The sequence below is a fragment of the Triturus cristatus genome, chromosome 9 (genome assembly GCF_964204655.1).
Source record: "Triturus cristatus chromosome 9, aTriCri1.1, whole genome shotgun sequence".
Taxonomy (NCBI): domain Eukaryota; kingdom Metazoa; phylum Chordata; class Amphibia; order Caudata; family Salamandridae; genus Triturus; species Triturus cristatus.
In genome coordinates this window covers 75013074-75032308 of record NC_140592.1, presented here as the reverse complement: position 1 = coordinate 75032308, position 19235 = coordinate 75013074, and the positions used below count along the sequence as shown (strand labels likewise).

At 44.9% G+C, this 19235-nt stretch overlaps 1 protein-coding gene across 6 annotated transcripts in view; it reads left to right on the top strand.

Annotated features, from left to right (window-relative positions):
* GRIP2 (glutamate receptor interacting protein 2) overlaps nt 1–19235 on the top strand; it is a 687757-nt gene that overhangs the window by 312175 nt on the left and 356347 nt on the right. The window contains exon 1 of one of the 6 annotated variants that reach the window (XM_085624447.1): nt 11115–11748. The exons of the other annotated variants lie outside the window; for them this stretch is intronic. Coding sequence (XP_085480573.1) covers nt 11709–11748 — 40 coding nt within the window. The 5' untranslated portion in view covers nt 11115–11708. Of the gene's footprint in view, nt 1–11114; nt 11749–19235 lie in introns of those variants that run through there. 6 annotated transcript variants of the gene reach the window in all.

Genomic DNA, 19235 nt, shown 5'->3' with positions numbered 1-19235 from the left:
TGGTTTCCTCTGCAGGTGAAGAGGCAGTCCTTCTCAGCAGCCAAGGAGACAAGCAGGTCAGCACAACAAAGGAAAGTCCAAGTGGTGGTATTATGGCAGCACTGCAATAGTCTGGTGCAATATGCAGAACCAGCAACATCTGGTTACAAGTCCCACACACTATCTACAATCATGGGGTCGTAGCCCCTGTACTTGTACTCAATGTGTCTGTGGTATGGAGGTAACTTCAAAAGAATTTTAGAAATGCACAACACCCCCATTCAATCCCAGGTCTGGCTCCAGACACTGCAGGGGTGGAGACAGCATTGTGAGAGGACAGGCACTGCCCTATTCAGGTGTGAGTGTCAACTCCTTCCACCACTCTATCTCAGGAAGACTGATCAATCTGATGGTGGGCCATCAGGATATGCAGGGCACACCTCTCCTTTATTTGTGTGACTGTCAAGAGTGAATGCACAAACAGATGTTGATTGGAGTCAGGGTGCAAAGCATAAAGAGTCAGAAGCACACAGAAAAGGCCACTTTCTAAAAGTGGCATTTCTAAAATATTAATGAAAAACCTACCTTTACCTACCTTTACCAATAAGCAAGATTTATCACCACTATTCCAAACACACCAAACATGGGAACAGTACTCCTTTCAGATTAGTAATTACCAGAGAAAAACATATTGGGGAATTCCCAATGCAAACCTATGGGAGGAGCAGGCCTCACAGCAATGAGAAACCAAATAGGCTGTTTGCCGCTACCAGGACATGCCACACAATGAAGACACATGTCCTACCTTTTACCTACACAGCACTCTGCCCATAGAGCTACGTAGGGCCTACTTTAGGGGTGACCTATATGTAGTAAAAGGGGAGTTGCAGAATTGCCAAGTAACTTTAAATGCCAAGTCACTGTGGCGGTAAACTGTGCACGCAGGCCCTGAAGCGGCAGAGGCCTGAGACAGGTTTGGAAGGCTACTTCTGTGGTTGGTGCAAGCAGCACTGCAGGCCCACTAGTAGCACTTAATTTACAGGCCCTGCGTATATAGGATACCGCTGTACAAGGGGCTTATAGGCAAATTAAATTTGCTAAATCGGTGTCGCCCAATCATACCAAGTTTAAAGGAGCGAGCACATGCACTTTAGCACTGAGTAGCAGTGGTTAAGTGCCCTGAGCCCTAAAACCAACCAAAACAAGTTAGAAAAAATAAAGGAGGAAGGAAAAGTGTTAGGGAAGAACCCTGCAAAAAGGGTCAGGTCCAACATTGATAACGACTCATTTGTAGAGGCCAATAAGGGATTGCCATAATCCAATCGGCTAATGACCAGCGCCTGTACCAGAGTTTTCCACGCTGAAAGTGGGAGGAAGGTGAAACTCCTTTACAGGCACATCGTGTAGAAGCAAGTGCCATTAGTAGACCAGACCTGCTGTTTCATAGAAAGAGGTTGGTCCAAATAGACACCCGGGTTCTTGACTGTTTGGGGATCAGAGCCGCGCCAAGTTCAGGAGGCCACCAGTCACAGACTCAGAGCTGTAGGGCCTTCCCAAACCGCATAATCTCTGTTTTTCCTACATTCAAATGGAGGCAGTTCTGTCATCCAGTTGGCGATGGCTTTCATCCTGGCTAAAAAATATTCTTTAGTTTTGAGCAGATCTTTGTCAAAGGAGATTATTAGCTGCGTATCATCCGCGTAAGATATTACTTTGAATCCAAAGGCGTTAATAATCTTGGCAAGGCGGGGGGCTAAAATAAGAGCCCTGTGGCACCCCCTTTTCCAGTTTCATGATACAAGATTTATAAGAACCCAGAGCAATAGTTTGGGTACTGTTGGTAAGAAAATCCTTAATTCTCAAGTCGCCCTAAAATGAAGTATGCCTTGTAAGCGTAGAGGGCAGGGTGCTAATACATAAAAATAGGGCTTGCTGCCTATTGGGATTAGTGTGCCCTTACAATGAAACCTAGGCCACAAGCTAATTCATTCAGTGGGCCTTACTAAACATTTCCCTAATAGGCTTAGGTGGGAATAAAATATGTATTTTCCACCTTCACTTAGAAAAGAGCTAGAAAAATTGCCTAAATGGATTTCCTGCTTAATGTTTAAAATCTGACTAAACAGTGAAATTAGATTTTTGATAATTTAAGCAGAAAAATTACTTTTTTTAATGTACTATGGGCTGCATGTGCCAGAACTGTTTTAAAACCAGTTCTTCTACTCATCACACCTCTAGAGCTGTGGCTGGGGGAGTAAACTGACCTTGCTCAGAGAACAATCTTCTCTGAACATTAAAAAGGCCAATGAGTGTTAATTACTAACCACTTAGTAGGATTAGCTATCTGAGAGAGCGCAGGAGCAGTTGACAGAGAAAACTGCCACTTTAGCACAACCTTTTTTGACTTGGTGGGGCCAGGGAGGGTTTCTCATATTCATCAGCAGAACCCTCCTAGACAGTCGGACCACGTTAGGAAGGAAAATCAGTTTTGACCCGGTCTGGAAGGGGAGTGGCCAAGAACCTGAAGACTGGCCTTCCTGGTGGCAGCTGGTTCTTGCAATCTTAGAACAATGGATCTTGGATAATTGCACAGGGCTAGTGCTGCTGAAGGAAGTGGGAGGACCGTGACCAAATAGTTTGGATCGGGTGGTAGATTTTCTCCAATGACTGGCTAGCACACAGGATAATTCTGGCACCTCAACCTCCACCTCCTCCGACCATTCCTGGACCTTGGAAGACTCCATCTGATGAAGACCCTTGTGGAATAAAATCTGATTTATGGCTCCTTCTCAATGAAGTCTTGCACAAGGACTCCTGAATCCTACTGGCACCCATGGTCTAAATCTGCTCTTCAAGGGTCAAATGGTTGACCTCTTATCTGCTTCAGCACCTAAACAGCAGGTGGACATCTGACTCCAGAATCGTAGTGGGTCATCCAGTTAGTAGGGGTACCCCCTTTCCCCTACCTCCTTTAGAACTAATAAGCCCATTTCTGATTGTTTCTGTGTCTTAGATCTTGTTCGAATTTGAGACCTGATATGACTTCATTCATCAGAAGGATCCCTTAAGGACAAGTTGTGGGAGATCTCCTTTTTGACACCTCCCCCACTCCCACACAAGGTGATCACTAGGGCAAAATGGAGTTAGTGTTCCAGTGCTCCTGGGATCCTTGCTACTTGAATGCAGCCAAAATATTTAAAACTCAAGCAAACCTAGAAGAAACAAAGCAAAAAGTGGCAAGATGGGACTGCTTGACTAAAACGTTACTGGTGTGCTTCCTTCTGAGACACGCATTGGCATAGCCAATAGGTCTCATCTTTGGTGTAAGTAGTTTTGCTATATATGAGGAGTCCATAAGTTATAATTTGCAAAGTGTTCTGTAAATGAAATATAAGCACCCACCTGTAGAAGTTTACTGCTTTACTGTTGTGTAGTTGAAGGCCTATTAAAGGGAGTTTGTTTCGGCTACTACTATTATGCAATAATAACAGTAAAAATATGGACTCATTTTTTTTTTTTGTATTAAAAAAGCAAATATACCTTTATTATACACACTTAAATACTATGGTGTAATTTCTAAATATTTGCAATACGATTGGTGACGGGGAAAGAAGAGGGCAGAGAAAGGGACCCATTACGTAGAGGGGAGAGAAGAAGCGGACAGTTTAAAAAAAAAAAAAATTAAATGGACAGGCTGAAAGGAAATATGAAGGAAGGGTGTCTTGCTGCGTGAAGACAGTGGGTGCATGCGAAGGAAAGAAGAGGGCAGAGAAAGGGGCCCATTACGTAGAGGAGAGGGGAGAAGCAAACTGTTTAAAAAAAATAAAAACGGACAGGCTGAAACTAAATGGGAAGAGAGGGTGTCTCATGGTGTGGAGACAGAGTGCATGCGAAGGAAAGAAAGGGCAGAGAAAGGGGAGAGAAGAAGCAGACTGTTTTTTTTTTTTTTTATGGACAGGCTGAAAGGAAATGGGAAGAGAGGGTGTTTCACGGCATGGAGACAGGGGGTGTATGCGAAGGAAAGAAGAGGGCAGAGAAAGGGGCCCATTACGTAGAGGGGAGAGAAGAAGCGGACTGTTTTTATTTATTTTTTTAAACGGACAGGCTGAAAGGAAATAGGAAGAGAGGGTGTCTCGCGGTGTGGTGACGGGGTGCAGGGTGCACGCGAAGGAATGAAGAAGGCAGAGAAAGGGGACCATTATGTAGAGGTAAGAGAAGAAGCGTAATTCACAAGTTTGTAAGATAAGGGAAAGCTGAGAAAAAAAAGTCTGGGTCAATTAGTAACATGATCCAAGAATGCAAAGAATTCAGCTGGCACCCTGCGCTCGCTTCCAAGACCCAAAGACCATGGGAGTGAACGTTCACAGAAAAGGCGAGACATGCACCCGTCTTTGGCCATTTGCATGCTTGCATTATTGAAAGCCACACGCAAAGGCCAATAAAATGTGACAACCACACGCACGACCTTTAAGAAAGTGTGGAGTGTTTCCAAGAGGCCCTCTCCTAGAGCACCACATGCGTGCTGCGCTAGGCTCGACCTAAAAAACGAACTGATGGGTGAAATAGTTGAATCAGTCTTAGCCACTGCTAATTTCTCCACACTGCTTTATGGTCTCGTTTTTAGATCCATGTCATACTTACAAACCTGGCCCAACCATAGGCCTGTTCAAATACCCAAAAGTATTATCCTCAGCATAGCTATTTAGGATTATTTATTTTATTTTTTTGTCCTCATTTTTGCAATTTGTACGGTTATGGTAGACACGGTCACTTCACAAAGATAAAGTGGAAACCGCCCTTAGAAATCAGTGTGGGACCAAATCTTAGGAACCTTCAAATTCTTAGAGTTCATCCACCATGGAGCCACCATGATGGTTCCCTCGAATTTGTTAGATGGCATGAAGTGAAATCATCGGACATCCCTCCCTATCCTACCTCATGTTCCTCTCCCAAAGTTCCCAGTGCCTGGTCCTTTTACTCTTCCCTCTGGACTTGTCTAATTTCCTGACCTTTTCTACAGAGCAAATCCAATCTGCCACCTTAGGAGGAGTTGCAAGAATCCAATTTACAGAAATCTCACATCTAGCTAATAAAATTAAAACAAGCAATAAGTACTTTTGTTTTTTACCTAATACAATATTGGAGTCGTTACTGTCCAATGTGCCAAACATAACGGTAAAAGTGCTTCCCTTAATGTCTGTTTCTAAAACGTTATCAATGCTCTTACCCACTTCTTCCCAACAGATATCAAGGTGAGGACACAATTGGAACATATGAATATCATTCGCTTTTGGTTTCCCACATTTTGGACTATTTTTTTCATCACCTGATTATTCATTTTGGATAGCTTTTCCGGTGGCCTATATGACCTGTGTAAAGTAAAAAAATGATTTTTCCTAAGGGGTGCAGAAATTATAATATGCCATAGAAAAGTGCAGGATACTTACCATTGCTGTTGCAAATCTTGAGCTGGGAAAATAATTTTTCATACATTACTTGGAGTTGTAAATTCATCATCTTCTGTCTGAGTCAAATACCAGTACCACTTCGATATCTCCTTTCTTGATGGTTCAGTTTGTATCTTTTTCCAATTTTTCAGTGGTATCTAGGTTTTTCTCTTGATCCTTTGACCACCTCGACAGCTGATAATATTTGAACCTGGATAGTTTCCATTTTGTAATTCCTGCTTCCTTCAGTGGTCCTGCTAAAGAGTCTTTTCAGCATTCAGGGGTTCCAGGCGATCCCCATATGGGTGCTAGTTGACTGTAGTATGGAATCTTCCATGCTCTTCTTATTTCATACCATAACTTGAAGGCTGATCCCAATACCTTTAATTTAACTTTTTTTAAAAAATATTTCGGGTGCCCAAATTTGTAAAGACAGTGGTCCTCATCGGTAGCAACTTTCCAGTAGGAAGAGTAACAGTCATGAGATCTAAAAAGAATTCTTATATTTTTAAATTGAAAGGCTCTGTAATAGGTCAGAAGGTCTGGGCTTGCTATAACACCTCAATGTTTCCTCTGGCGTAACTTTTTCCACGCTATTCTTACTCCTTTAGAGGCCCATATAAAACCATTGATTTCACTTTGAATCTTTTTTATCCTTTGGGACTTAAACTCTAATGGAATAGTGTTGAATAAAAAGGTAAACTTTGGCAAAATAGCCATTTTAATAACGTTGGATCTCCCCAAGAAGGAAAGAGGCCAGCAGCTCCATGATATTAATAACTTCCGCATTTCTTTTACTTTTAAGTTCAGGTTTACTTGAGCAATTTTCGTCTGTTTTTTAAAACTTCTATCCCCAGGTATATGATTCTGTTTTTGGTTCCTGCTGGTGGTAGGTCCATATTTCAATGCATAATCTCCGTCTTTTGGTGATTGACTTGGTATCCAGAAATTGTTCCAAAGTGTGTTAATAGTCTTGTTAGAATGGGGAGAGATTTTTTTTTTTTTTTAGGATTATTGCTAGGGGTGTGCAGAATGTGTTATTTGATTTTGTATAATTATTTTTAATTCTTTTTTTTTTTAAATATACTAAATGCAAAATTGGCATTTAGCTCCATGTTAGCACAAAATATGTCCTCAACTCCATTTGTTCTTTAGGAACAGGCCTTGCTTTAGGGAGGTGAGATTGGTGCAGATGCACCTGGCGCTGAACTCATGGAGTGCGGTGTTTAGAAATAACTTATTGGTTTAAAAGCACCTGCTGCAGAGTTCCTTGTGTGCCCAGCTGTTTTCAGGCAATAATAAAAATGGCAAGATAACTCTGGTGATTAACTTTTCTCCTGGAGAGAGTTCAGACTTTTGTGTAGTGGCAGCTTTGACTCAAAGTAGCAGGTTAATAGGTCTACTACAAAGAACATGTACCATGCAGAACACATAACTGTATTTTGTGTGGGTAGCTCAGTGGGTTACTGCTTTTGTCACAGATCCCTTTGTTGCTTGTATTTCATAAATGTTAATCCTAATATAGCACTCCGAGCCATGAAATGAAATCAAAGAGCTGCTTGCAAACCTCATGGTATAGGTTAGAACATTGTTTTTTCCTCAGTCTCTCATTTTCCTAATGTTGCTAAAAAGGGTTTCTTGGGGTAGAAATGCATACTCCCAAGTAAAGTCAACCCAACAACTGTGGTGCATTTTAATTCCTGAGTTTGTGCTTCTCCGGACCAAATACTCTTAAAATATGCTGCCTACTAGCATGGATGACATTTGATTCCTATAACTTGTAATCCTCACTGTTTTATGTTACATTCCCTATTGACTTTACCATATAAGGCCCGACTCCATTCCAAAGAGGCCTTGACTCCATTGTCTGTATTTCTGCAAAAGCATTATGTCTGCTTTTGACACAGATGTAGTCTGTCCTTATCCTTCCAAGAAACTTTGCAAGTGTCAAGTCATTTAGATCTAAACAAAGACTGATTTACATACATAGGATTCTTTACCTCTGTATAATTTGCTCTGAAACACTACAGTGGTATGGGTAGCACTGAAGCAAATGCATGTGAGGGGGCAATGGAGAGATAAGGGACACTGTTGGGGAGTGGTAGTGAGGGAATCAGTGGAAAAAGTTGTCATGGGGAGGGGGATGGGAAAAAACGTTTGCCTCAGTAGGTACCACCAGCGCTAAAGCTGGCCGAGGTGAGGACACATTTTCTGCTTTAAAAAATAGCTTAAAAAACACCAGTGCACCAAACAGAGGTTTCTCACATTCCGAACATTCGCGTTGTCCCTATGCTCCAATGATAACATTTAGCTGCAAGTGCACTGCTCAATTTGTGCCAGTGTTTGCTGGTGCTCGGTTCCGGCACGTATTTCTTACTATCCACCACAGGCAGTTTTGTACTACTTAGTGCTGTGAAAAGCATGATATTATCATCTGGTTTAATGGTATTTCACCATTAATGGAAGCCATTGGCTGCAACATAATACCAAAGAATGAGCAATCATTTGCACAGACAAAATTCTGAGACCAGCTAGTAGGGGGGGATCTGAGCAGCACGACCAGTAGCGGTCGGTCTCAAACTAAAGTAGCGGGGCGGCGGGGCGGGGGGGGGTGTGACATAACACAACACACAAACAAATAACTTGCCTGCCACATCGCCGCTCTTCTGCTCCTCTCTGGCTGCAGTGCGGGCACAGACTCCCAGACACTCCTCTGGGCCAATCTAGACGCTGCTATCATGCTGCTGAGAGCGGCATCAGGATTGGCCTGAGCACCCTCTATTTGCGCTCCCAGAGACGGTGGGAGCCTACGCCTGCTGTCTCCAACCCGGCACCACAGCTTGGGTTGGAGACCAGTCAGTGCGCATGTTGTGTTTTACGGTCTTAAGACTGCCAGTCAAACCAACACGCGCACTGATAGTAGGGCCCCCCACTCCCTCTCTGTGACAGCCATTGCGATGGCCCCGCCTCCAAGACTGCATGGGAGCCTGTGCCTGCTGTCTCCAACCCGGCACCACGGCCCGGGTTGGAGACCAGTCAGTGCGCATGTTGTGTTTTACGGTCTTAAGACTGCCAGTCAAACCAACACGCGCACTGATAGTAGGGCCCCCCGCTCCCTCTCTGTGACAGCCATTGCGATGGACCGCCTCCAAGACTGCACTCGCAGGAAAAATAAAGCGATAATAAACATGTTTTATTATCGTTTTGTTTTTCACGTTTTGATACTGCTGCCGGGGGTCGACGTTCCTCTGCCATAGCAGGGGAGCCACCGCATGTACCCATATTTTAATTTTTAAAAAGACAGTTCCTTTACTTTTTGGGAAAAGAAAACCATCCCGGGATGGTAAATTCCGAGAGTTGAAAATCTTCTGCTGAAGTGTTAGGCAGGGAATCTCCTGTGCTGTGAAACTGAGGGAGGGGCAGGCAGCTAAACAAGCCTTCCTGCCAGGGTGCCTGCTGCCTGAAAGAAATGTAAAGGTGCGCGCGCAACTGACCAATCTGCAAATTAAAACGGTGCTTGGAAGTGGTATCGGCTTTAATTGATGGAATCACTTGAAGCTACCTGATGACACAGATTTATTCTTTTGGAGCAGTATTGTAAGGACGCTACCAGCAACGCTGTGACGTGTGTGCTTTGAAAAGGTAGTTATTAAAAATAACTTGCACTAGGTAGAGACTGAGTATTACTAAAATCTGTTCTCGAAGCACTTTTTTTTAAATCTGAAACATTTTAGTGCATTTGTAGCAGCCTATCTAATACTGTGTGTAACGCAAGTTTCAAATAATGACTTGCGTGTTCACAGTGCTTTCTGTCACCGACTGGGACCTCCAAGCACGAAATATGCACAAGTCACTATTCCCCACTGCACCAACCAGGATTCAGTTCTGTGGCTCTCTGATGCGGTGCATTAAATAATAGGTTTAAAAATGTGCGACCGTGCATTTTACACTGATTAACATTTTCGTTTAGGCTGTGCGTTTTTTTATATGTAGTTACCTGAAATTGAGACCCCAAAAAGTGTCTGAATATTTTGTTTGTTTGCCACGCCTTTGATCCCTCCCCCACGCTCACTTGCCCCGCCCCCTTTCCACTAGCATGACAGTTCGCAGTTATTGGTTGCCTAAAAGGTGCCTTACATTGGAACAAAATAATGGTGTATGTTCGGCTGGGCCGTTGATTTTATATAGTTCTTATATGCTCATGAATTGTCCTATTTGAATGAAATGTATTGGTCTGTGTTCAATAATGGTTTTTAATGTTTTTATAGGTCTCTTTTTAAAGTTTCTATCTTTTATGATTGTAATGTATAATCAAAGATTAATATCAAATAATTTTAATGCACTTCGACCTCTGATACCACAAGAATTAAAGGTGCATAACTGTATGCTTTGCTTATACTTGTGCTTTTTAAGAACTGCTCATAAATAAATGTATTAAAAGAATGGCGTTTTTTTTTAGTGACCTGGGTACCAACCAGCCACATGGGGGTACCAGCTAATTTAACATTGGAGTTCAGAGACCAGATGTTTTTGCCGCTTTTATCCAGATAGTTGGCATGGAAGCCTGGCAGGTGGGGCTGTGCAAGGATGGCTGGAATGAGAAGCTTTCATTCCACGCAGGCCGGGGTCTGCGCCTCCCCACTGGGGGCTGCTGACGAGTCGACTGAGTGCCTGGGATACCATGGAGGGGTGGGGGGCGAGTGGCACTTGCGGCTTCGAGGTCTGCCAGTGTGTGTGAGCGGAGGAGGGGCCGGGAAGGGACAGGAGCGAAGCCCTCTCCTGCCCCCGGTCCACAGCCCGTCGGATCAGGAAGTTCATGCGCAAGTCTTGTCCCGGGGGAGGCAGAGGGGGAGGGGGGGGGGGCGAAACGAAGCGGGGGTCCGCTGTTGCCTGCACGTGTGGAACCCGACTGATCCAAGGTGGCAAGGAAACCGGGTATCGGGGCACTGCGGGGTGGGGGTCTCCCCTGAGCCCCTCCCGCCTCCTACAACCCCCTTCCCCTCCAGTCAGTTATATTTATCCGGAGCCGTGCAGCTGGCCGGCTGGTCATACGGGGAACTCGCGGGCGGTGAAACCGAGCCCGCTCATTTTAAGAATGAAAATAAAGAGTGCGTAAAAGAGGCGCGGCCCACTGGACCTTTCAAAGGGGGACATCTGTCTGTGTGCGACCACTGAGATGGGGCGCAGGAGTTCTTGATGCACCCCGGAGTGGGATTCCCGGCGCACTGACCACGCTCCACACTGAGGCGCGCCGTGTGCTCTGTGCACATTGAACTTGCCTCTCCCTGTGCTGTACTGTGGGGTCTGGGCACACTGCACTGGCCTCTTCCGGAGCTGAGGTGTGGTCTGCGTACACTGCACTGGCCTCATCCGCTCAGTAGGGTGTTTAGACTCTGTGCACTGTGGACGCATGTGCACGGTGATGGTCTCCGGCATCGTATAGAGGAGCCTTCTATGTGCTGTGTGCTCTGTCCGCTGCCCACAGGATACAAACTTGAGGTCCCCCGCCTCCTCTGTGCACAGCCCTGGATGTGCCGCGGGCTGTGACGTATCGCAGCTCATTGGTCGCATACAATCTCCTGTGTGCACTGTCTGGCAGTGCTGTGCACACGGCCCAACTGTCTGCGCGGTGTGCGGAGTGAGCGGCTGGTCTCTCTCGGACTGGACTGTTCTGTGCGCCCTCATTGTACACAGCTTGGGACTCTGGCCGCTGGATCAGCTATCTGCACTGCACGCTGGATCCAGGAGGTTGCTGTGGTCTCTGACTGCACGGAGTTCTCAGTGTGCACTCTGCTGTGGACCCAGGTCGCTGCCTGCAGAGTTTGGGGGCGCGGCGCGTGCCCTGGACACTCTCGGACTGCGCAGTGCACATGGTCTGCGGTCACCGTGCACACTCGTCTGAGGACCCTGGGCGCTGGCTGCGGAGTCGGGGTGGCGCTGCGTGTGCTGTGCTCACTTACTGACTGGAAAGTTTACTCTGCGTGTACAGCGCGGTCTGTGGCTTAACATGCTGCAGAGTTTAACGGAGAGTTTCCTGTGGTCTCTCTCGGACTCCGTGGTGCACTCGATGTGTGGCGTGCACTGGATGTGTGGCGTGCACACTCAGCCGTGCACCGCGTGGTCACGGGTTTAACTGACTGCAGTGTTTAGGGACCGGAGCGCGCGCTGTTGGGGTTTCCAGCTGTCTGGATAAAGAGGGGGTGGCCCCCCATATAGACGGCGGCAGGTGCACTGCTGCTGAAGCCCGCGGATGTCTCCTTGACGGGCAGTCACACACGGAACATGCTGTGCGGACTGAAAAAAGACGTGCAGACCGACTTTGGTAAGTAAACCAAATTACATTTTTTGTACCAGAAAGATACGTGTTTTTTAACAAAGCACGCCGTTTCCTCTAACGTGTCAGGTAAAAATCTACGGTCCATACTAAACACTTCTCTTTCATCCCCCCTCCCCCTTTTTTTAACATTTGTTGTGCCTTTACTCTTTCTTGTGCGCTCTATTGCGCCTCTTGGCGCTATATAGAAACCATAACACCGCTAATCTTTCGAGAACAGACTGACAGTCGGCACTCGAACTTCTTTTGAAAGCTACGGTTCTTCGGGTGGGAGTCTCCCAGCATTCCAACACCGTGGAGAAAGCACAGAAAAGGACCTGCCGCCCGGTATGCAAATTAGGACTGTGCAGTGGCATCGCTGCCCACTGTTATTACTGTACTTTACTACACAACCCGGCGGGGGGGGGGGGGGGGGAGGGCTATTCCACTAGGGCCCATGGCACCCTTCCCACGCCACACTGCGTAATCAAACAAGCTTTTGCAATGCAATAGTTCTTGCATTTACAGGAGTTTGAGCTATTGGCATTGTAAATGGCAATAGCTTAAACTCTGGCAAATGCGAGACCTATTGCATTGCAAAGGGAATTTTAGGAAAAGCGACCCATGCCTCGCTTTCACGTTAATGAGGTGCTTTTACAAAAAAAAGGCTCAAGTTGAGAGACATATGCTTTTTTTTGTAAAAGGGCCCCATGCCGCGGTTTCACTTTAATATCTGCTGCACAACTTTCTTTAGATGCGGCTTGTCTGAAGAAAGGGGCGTGGCCAACATTAAAGTGATATCGCCGTATGGGGCGCTTGTAAAAAAAAAAAAAGTTAAAAAATAATTAAAGAAATACATGCATCCGCATTCGGGCCACAAATGATAAACCAGAGGCACGACCACCACTGCATCAGCGTGGCATGCTATGAAAAAAAAGTGTTGGCAGAAGGAGAAAAACATTTAATCAAATAGTGCTCGGTGGCTGTAATTAAAGCCTACTGAGTAACAACACATGTAACAGTGGGTGTCCTGATGGGAGGTTACAAAATGAAACAAGGCGGTAGGGACTGCTAAGCCTATTGGCCAATGAAAAGCCACAGTTTCCAAAGGACAATGACACAAGCCAAAGAAAAATGTGGGTGGAGCTTGAAGTCCATACTTGAATACAGCATGCCTCGCAGAGCAGCGCACGCGCTGCCCCGACTTGACCTAAAAAGGTGGAACTCCTGTATGCAGTTAAGATCAAAATGTTGATTTGTTGTTTAGTCTGCGAACTACTCAATTTGTGCTTGCCAGATATTTTATGTATGTCTCCACAACATTCTCCCTTTTTAACTCCAATTCTGAAGCGTGTGGGTTTGCTTTAATCATTCAACACGCTGCACTACAGGCTCCAGAATGCAAAGGAAGGCCGGAGCTGGGTAGAATGCTCACGTCTGCAATGAGGCCGACAGGGCGCCTGATTATGGCAGTGGGAAAACCCTGAGAGAGGCTTTTAGGGTTATAGGAAAGTTACTTATTGAGGAGGCAGGATGGTATTCAACACATCCTCCACACCTTTGGCCATAAGCACACAAACGTTCTTAAACTATACTTTACATCAAACCCCTATACTTCCACTCTCCTGCCAAACAAATCACCCAAGGCCCTATTCGGTCTCGCCTATGACAGCGCATGCACTCTCACTTGCGAGACATTGCTTTTTACAAGGAGCTTGGAGCCCGCCCACTGCTTACTTTTCATTGGCTCCATTGTCACGCTTATTTTCTGCCTCGCAATTGGCCAGGTATACAAAAAACATGGTGGAGTGCCCATGTCATCCTCTAGAGCTTGGACTATCCATATGCAAAATAAAAAGAAAAGGCTTTAGCGGGACTGGTTCATCTCAACTTTCCATGGACAATAAAGCCTCAATAGTTATTGGATATGTTCCAACAATTTTTCATACATTGTTTGAATCTTTCTAAATGGATATCTCCTATTGCGCACCTCATATAATTACAAAATCTAGTGAGAATAGAACAGATGCATCAAACAGAATTTATTTTACATCCTTAAAAATAAATCTCAAAAACATTTGTAAAAGATTATACACCATCCTCTCATGTCTTACAGTTGCATCAAAAGACTGTCATTAAGCAATTTCGCATTATGAGTCAGTCCACTCAAGCTGAGACAGTCTATTTAATTTACGTGTAAAGAATCTAGTTGACTGTAAGCACCGGTCCACAAGCAAATTGTCCATTAAAAATCTTTGCAACTGGCTTCTCAATCTATTTATTCGACGCGTTTCGGCCTGATAAGTCGTGGCCTCCTCAGGACAATGCAAGGGTTTGTAAACCAGCTTCAGAAAACAAAATGAAGACAAATAAGAGTCAAACAGTTTTCTGAAAAACTCAAAACATTTAGGTGCAAGAAAATGTGTATAGTGAAACTTAGAAACTTTTCTGCATGTAATCTACGTGCAGTACAAACCATAGCCTGTGGTGCAAGCCCCCCCCCCCCCCCCCAACCCTTCAACGGGAGCCGCATTCAGCCCAAGCCCAATGAATATCTGTGAAATATGGTAGACTCTGGACCCCACATCACATTCTGCTGGTGGCGGGCCACGTTTTGTGTTAAGCCACTGCCAGCCAACTCCCAATCGCTCCTTCCTTTCCCCTCCTGCTCTGGGCCTTATGTGCTGCTGTTTCTTTTAAACTCTCACCTTTCATCCTTCATGCTCCACGTTGCCTCCTCCATCCCCAGCTTCTATTAGCATTTTCCCAACCCTCGTGGCCTAAAGCTAGCCATTGCTTTCTCCTGCCTACTCCCAGTTTCTGGCCCTCACCCGGTATTCCTGCACCCCTCAAGGTCCTTCCATTAAACGCTTTATTTTTAACTTTTTGGGTGGGAGTATGGAGCTGGGGGCAGAAGTGACAATACGCTGCCAGCAAACTTTATTTTGTGTTATATGCGTATCTTCTGAGTAGTAACCACATAATTCCTAGGCTAACAAGCATGGTGAGGAATGCGTTCATGCACCTGCAGAACGATGTGGCCGCCAGCATTGTCACAACGTGCACAAGTCCAAGTGCGTTTTCATCATCACGCTTTTTTTGTCTACGCTATGTACATAAAAGCATCATCTCGTTGCAAGGCCACTGGAATTATGCAATTCCGCGATTTTTGCATAATTATGGATTTGCCACATAATCCATCTACCACATAATCTGAAGATTTTAACAAAAAAAAGTTTCTAGCGCAAACGGTTCAATAGTTACTAAAATGCGATGACACGAGTTGCTGCATAGTACAAAGTCCTTTGCAAAGCTGGACTGGTCACCTTTCTGTTGCTTAGTGTTATGTTTGGGTGTTATACTGTTATTAACGAGAGTGCCAACCAATGGTCAGAGTGTTACCAAGTAAAAAAAAATATATAGTGATACTATTACAAAATGTGCTGCGTTATGCCACATAATTTACGTTTTCTTGCCATACATCTGGCCATCTCCTACCGCATAATTCCAGTGGCTCTGCCTAAAAGCATCAGAAAAGCCAATAAGTAAAAAGTCATAGACCAATGCTTGTTGTTCTGTGTATAGAAGAAACTGTTTGCTTTTAATAGGAGAATCACACATTTACAGGTATCGAGAATGATTCATTCTTTTAGAACATCTCCTTTTTAATTAGTTTATAAGGTACACATTGTTATTGCAAAAGATTGTGTTAGCCTGGGCACGTTTCTATAGCAAAAATGCAAATGTGGCCTACATTATATAGGTTATCAATAAGTGTGAGAAGGCCCCAAGCCTTGCAAAGAAAAAACCTCCAGTGGGTTATAAGATTTCGCATCAAAAATTGGAAATAATGGGATATTCTTTGCGCATTATGTTTTATCTCTTGCGTTTTTTTCATATCAAAAGTTACTAACGAATCGATTAAACCAGAGCAGGGCTAAAACACCAGTAAGGTCTCATTAAATAGGCATCAGTCTGTCTGCCTTACAAGGACTATTTGTACTAGTGATCTGTCAAGTTAGGCCACACTATGTTAATGTGAAAGTTGACATATGCCCGGTACTAAAATTCGTGATTACACTTTTATTAGTTCACCTTTTCCACATAACCTGCATTTTTGAGCCACATCACTGGCAGGGCAATGGGGCATACATGCTGTAGCGCACATTATCCATGTGCTACTAGTAATGTTTCTCTCATTACTAGAATAGTTGCTACTGAGAGAAAGTTATCTGTGCAGCTAGTTGTACTGCGATTGGTAGCACCGTAGGTGACCTTGCTCGAGATGGAAACCGGTTTGCTGCCATTTTATGTACGGAGAAATTCGAGGACTGAGTACCTGCTCCCCTGTTGTGACATCACTACCGGGTACATCGGCGTCCTTTGTCCACCATTATGATGTCAGAAGAGTGCATACATTTCCACAGCCCACATTTACGCGCATGTGAGGACCACACAGTGCGGTTTTGTTTGGATTAGAAACTCCAGGCTTAAAGGCTATTAGTGTGTGTAAAACTGGACACCGTGTTCTACCGCCCTTGTGAAAACAAGGCCTACACGTGTTTTGTCACACAAGTCTGTACAGGGCACGTTCGTGTGTTTTCACACGACATTCCTCTGGTGTTTGTTTGCTTTTGGGCACCACATCCTCACAGGGCCTGGAAACACTGGCTGAACAAACACAGGCCCTGAAAACACTGGCTGAACAAAGACAGACCTGCCCCTAGAGGGAAAGGGAGGGGGCTTCCAACAGGTGCAGAATCAAGTGCCTGCTGGACGTCGAATTAGTCGTGTTTTCTGTCCCCAACCAGCTGGAATCTTCAGTGGTGTCAATGTTTCTGCAGTGTACCCCTCAGGCCCCTGGGCCCCAGGGTCACGTGACTTGCTTCACTCATGATTGCTACAGACTTCCGAATCAGGCAGTCCCTTCTGCTCTTAATTAAAAACATAGGCCCGATCTCGCCTCTGTCACTCTCTGAAGCCCAAGCTAAGGTGCCCCCTCTGCTTCAATATTCCCTTCCCTTGGTCATTGGGGGAGGCCCAAAGTGACACTGGCACAGCAAGTCTATGTAATGACTATGTAATGCAATTTCCGTCTGTTTTTCTTTACAGTATGTATGTAAAGCGCTCTCATACCTACGGGTCAAGCTAGCGCTATATAAAACTTTAAAAATAAATAAAGTCTGCACTGGGCCCTAATGGAATCCCCTCACAACCCAGGGCCACCGTGCCACTGACCCAGAGATCCCTGCAGTCACACAAGGCAGGCTTCCTCTGCCCACTCCACAGATCATCACTTCTAGGCCTGCGGGACACAGTAGGTGGTCTGCTGCTTTGTGTAAAAAAAGAAAAGGGGGGAAAAAGCCCCACATCTGCCCACACCCACATTGTTTAGGCCCTGTGCCAAAAAGGGTGACCCGGTCCCTAATGCAAGCCAGGAAAATGGAGCCACTCCATTTTTTTTTTTTGTAAAACAAATATTGGGCCTCACGCTTTTGGTCTTTGTGCCACTGCTAACACAAAAGAAAACCCCCTGGGTCTATAAGAGAAGGAAGAGTGCTACCTGAGTGTCCTTTTGTAAAGGACGTTTTCCCTCACCCACCCGAAGGTGGCATGCTTTGTAATAGGGTAACCACCTCACATTATGAACCTAGTCATAATGCTGGCTACAGCCCTCTGTCTGAGAGGGAGGAGCTCGGGATGTTTTTTTTAGTAAGAAGAGGTATACTAAATACATTAGATGAACTGAGTGTGATTTGGGGTGCAGAGCAAAGTAAATGTGAGATAAAACTAGCTCCAGGGTATGAAATAGACTTCATTAAGGTGCCCTGGACCAGGATTAAAAACCAAACTAGAATGGGAGGGGATTCAACCTGCCATAGACTGAAAAATAGCTGGACATGTTTCAGCCTAATGCCCTCAACAGAGGTGTGTTGGCCTTCTTCAGGACCCTATGGAAGCTTCTGCAAGTTATGTGTAAACAAAAGGTGATAAAATGCAAATTTTCATATACAGAACCAGTGGTTGAAGTGGGAGTCAACTTGGTCAGGGATCCACTGGTCGGTTTACCTGAAAGAAACCTGTTTCAACAGGAAAAACTAGAATATGTACGACTGCAACTGCTGTGCTAATGGTAGTGATGGCTCGGGCTTTAAAAAGCCCCTATATCTTGCCACCTTCCTCAGGGCCTCTTTCTGAGAAAGCTAGGTCTGTCAGTTTGTAGTTGAAAAAATGAGCCCCCCGCCCTGATAGGATGCCCTCCTACGGACCGTGTCATTGACTCTATCCATGATCTCACTCATTTCCTCTTTCTCTTGGACCACTAGTCTGAAGCCCTAGAGGTCAAGACGACCATGACTGCTTCTGAATGCGACCCTCCTGGCCTCCGTGCCACCCGCAAGTCTCTTGAAAGAACATCTGTATGGCGAAGAGGGCAGGAACTGTGGGGACCAATGTGCCCATGTATTTTTCTTTGTTTTTGTTTTATTTTAATTTGACAGGAAAAGATTTCCGATAGTTTGTTTTAGTGTTTTTTTTTGTTGTTGTTTTTTGTAAACAAAAAAACATTCCAGGGTGGTTAATAAGGACCTTGAAGGAGGGGGGGGGGGGGCTCGTGCTGTTAAGGCGAAGGTGAGGCAGGGAGCTGAAGAAGAAATAGTCCTTCACGTGGTGCTTTCCACCGTAAAGATACGGAAATGTGTGCAATTGGATAATCACCAAATGTAAAGGTGGCTTGGGACCCAGCATAGGCTTTCATTGACTTGATGGAGTCACTTTAAATTTCATGATGACAAAAATGTATTCTTTTTTTAAAGGAGTCATAAGAGTGAGTTTTAGAAAGTGTCCTTTTAATGGTCTCTCTTAAAAATGCTTGGATTAGGTAGAGTTTGGTTATCTATTTCTAAATATATACTTTGAAAGCACTTGTTTTATCTAAAACACGACATTGTTCTGCAGCAGCCTATCTTATTCTGTGTGTAAAATAGTTTAAACATAATGACTTGCATATCCACATTGCTTTCTGTTGCAAGCTGGGACCTCATAGCGCTATAAATGCACAAGCCCCTGTACCTGACTTCCCCAATCCGGAGTCAATTCTGTGACTCTCCAGCCTAACACAAACACCTGCGGTGATTGCATTAACCAACTGAGGGTTCACAACGTAAAAAGTCAATTTGCCACTGATTAGTTGGACCTGCATTTATTTTTCATCTGAAGTGTGTTATTTTATCTGCAGTTACCTGGAGGTGAGAAAAACCCAACAAAATAGTGACCGCATATTTCCTTCTCGTTGGTCATTCTTTTGACCCCACCATTGTCGTTCAGCAACTCACTTATTGTGCTTTTTGTTTTGTATGCACTGCAACTGCTGTTTGTACATGACGACAGCCTGAAAGAGCACTAAATAAACAAAGTTGTGCTTCTAATGTATCTTAATTTACAAAAACTTAGAGGCATTTGCGCCCCACTGGGGATACAGCCAAGGACCCCCAGAG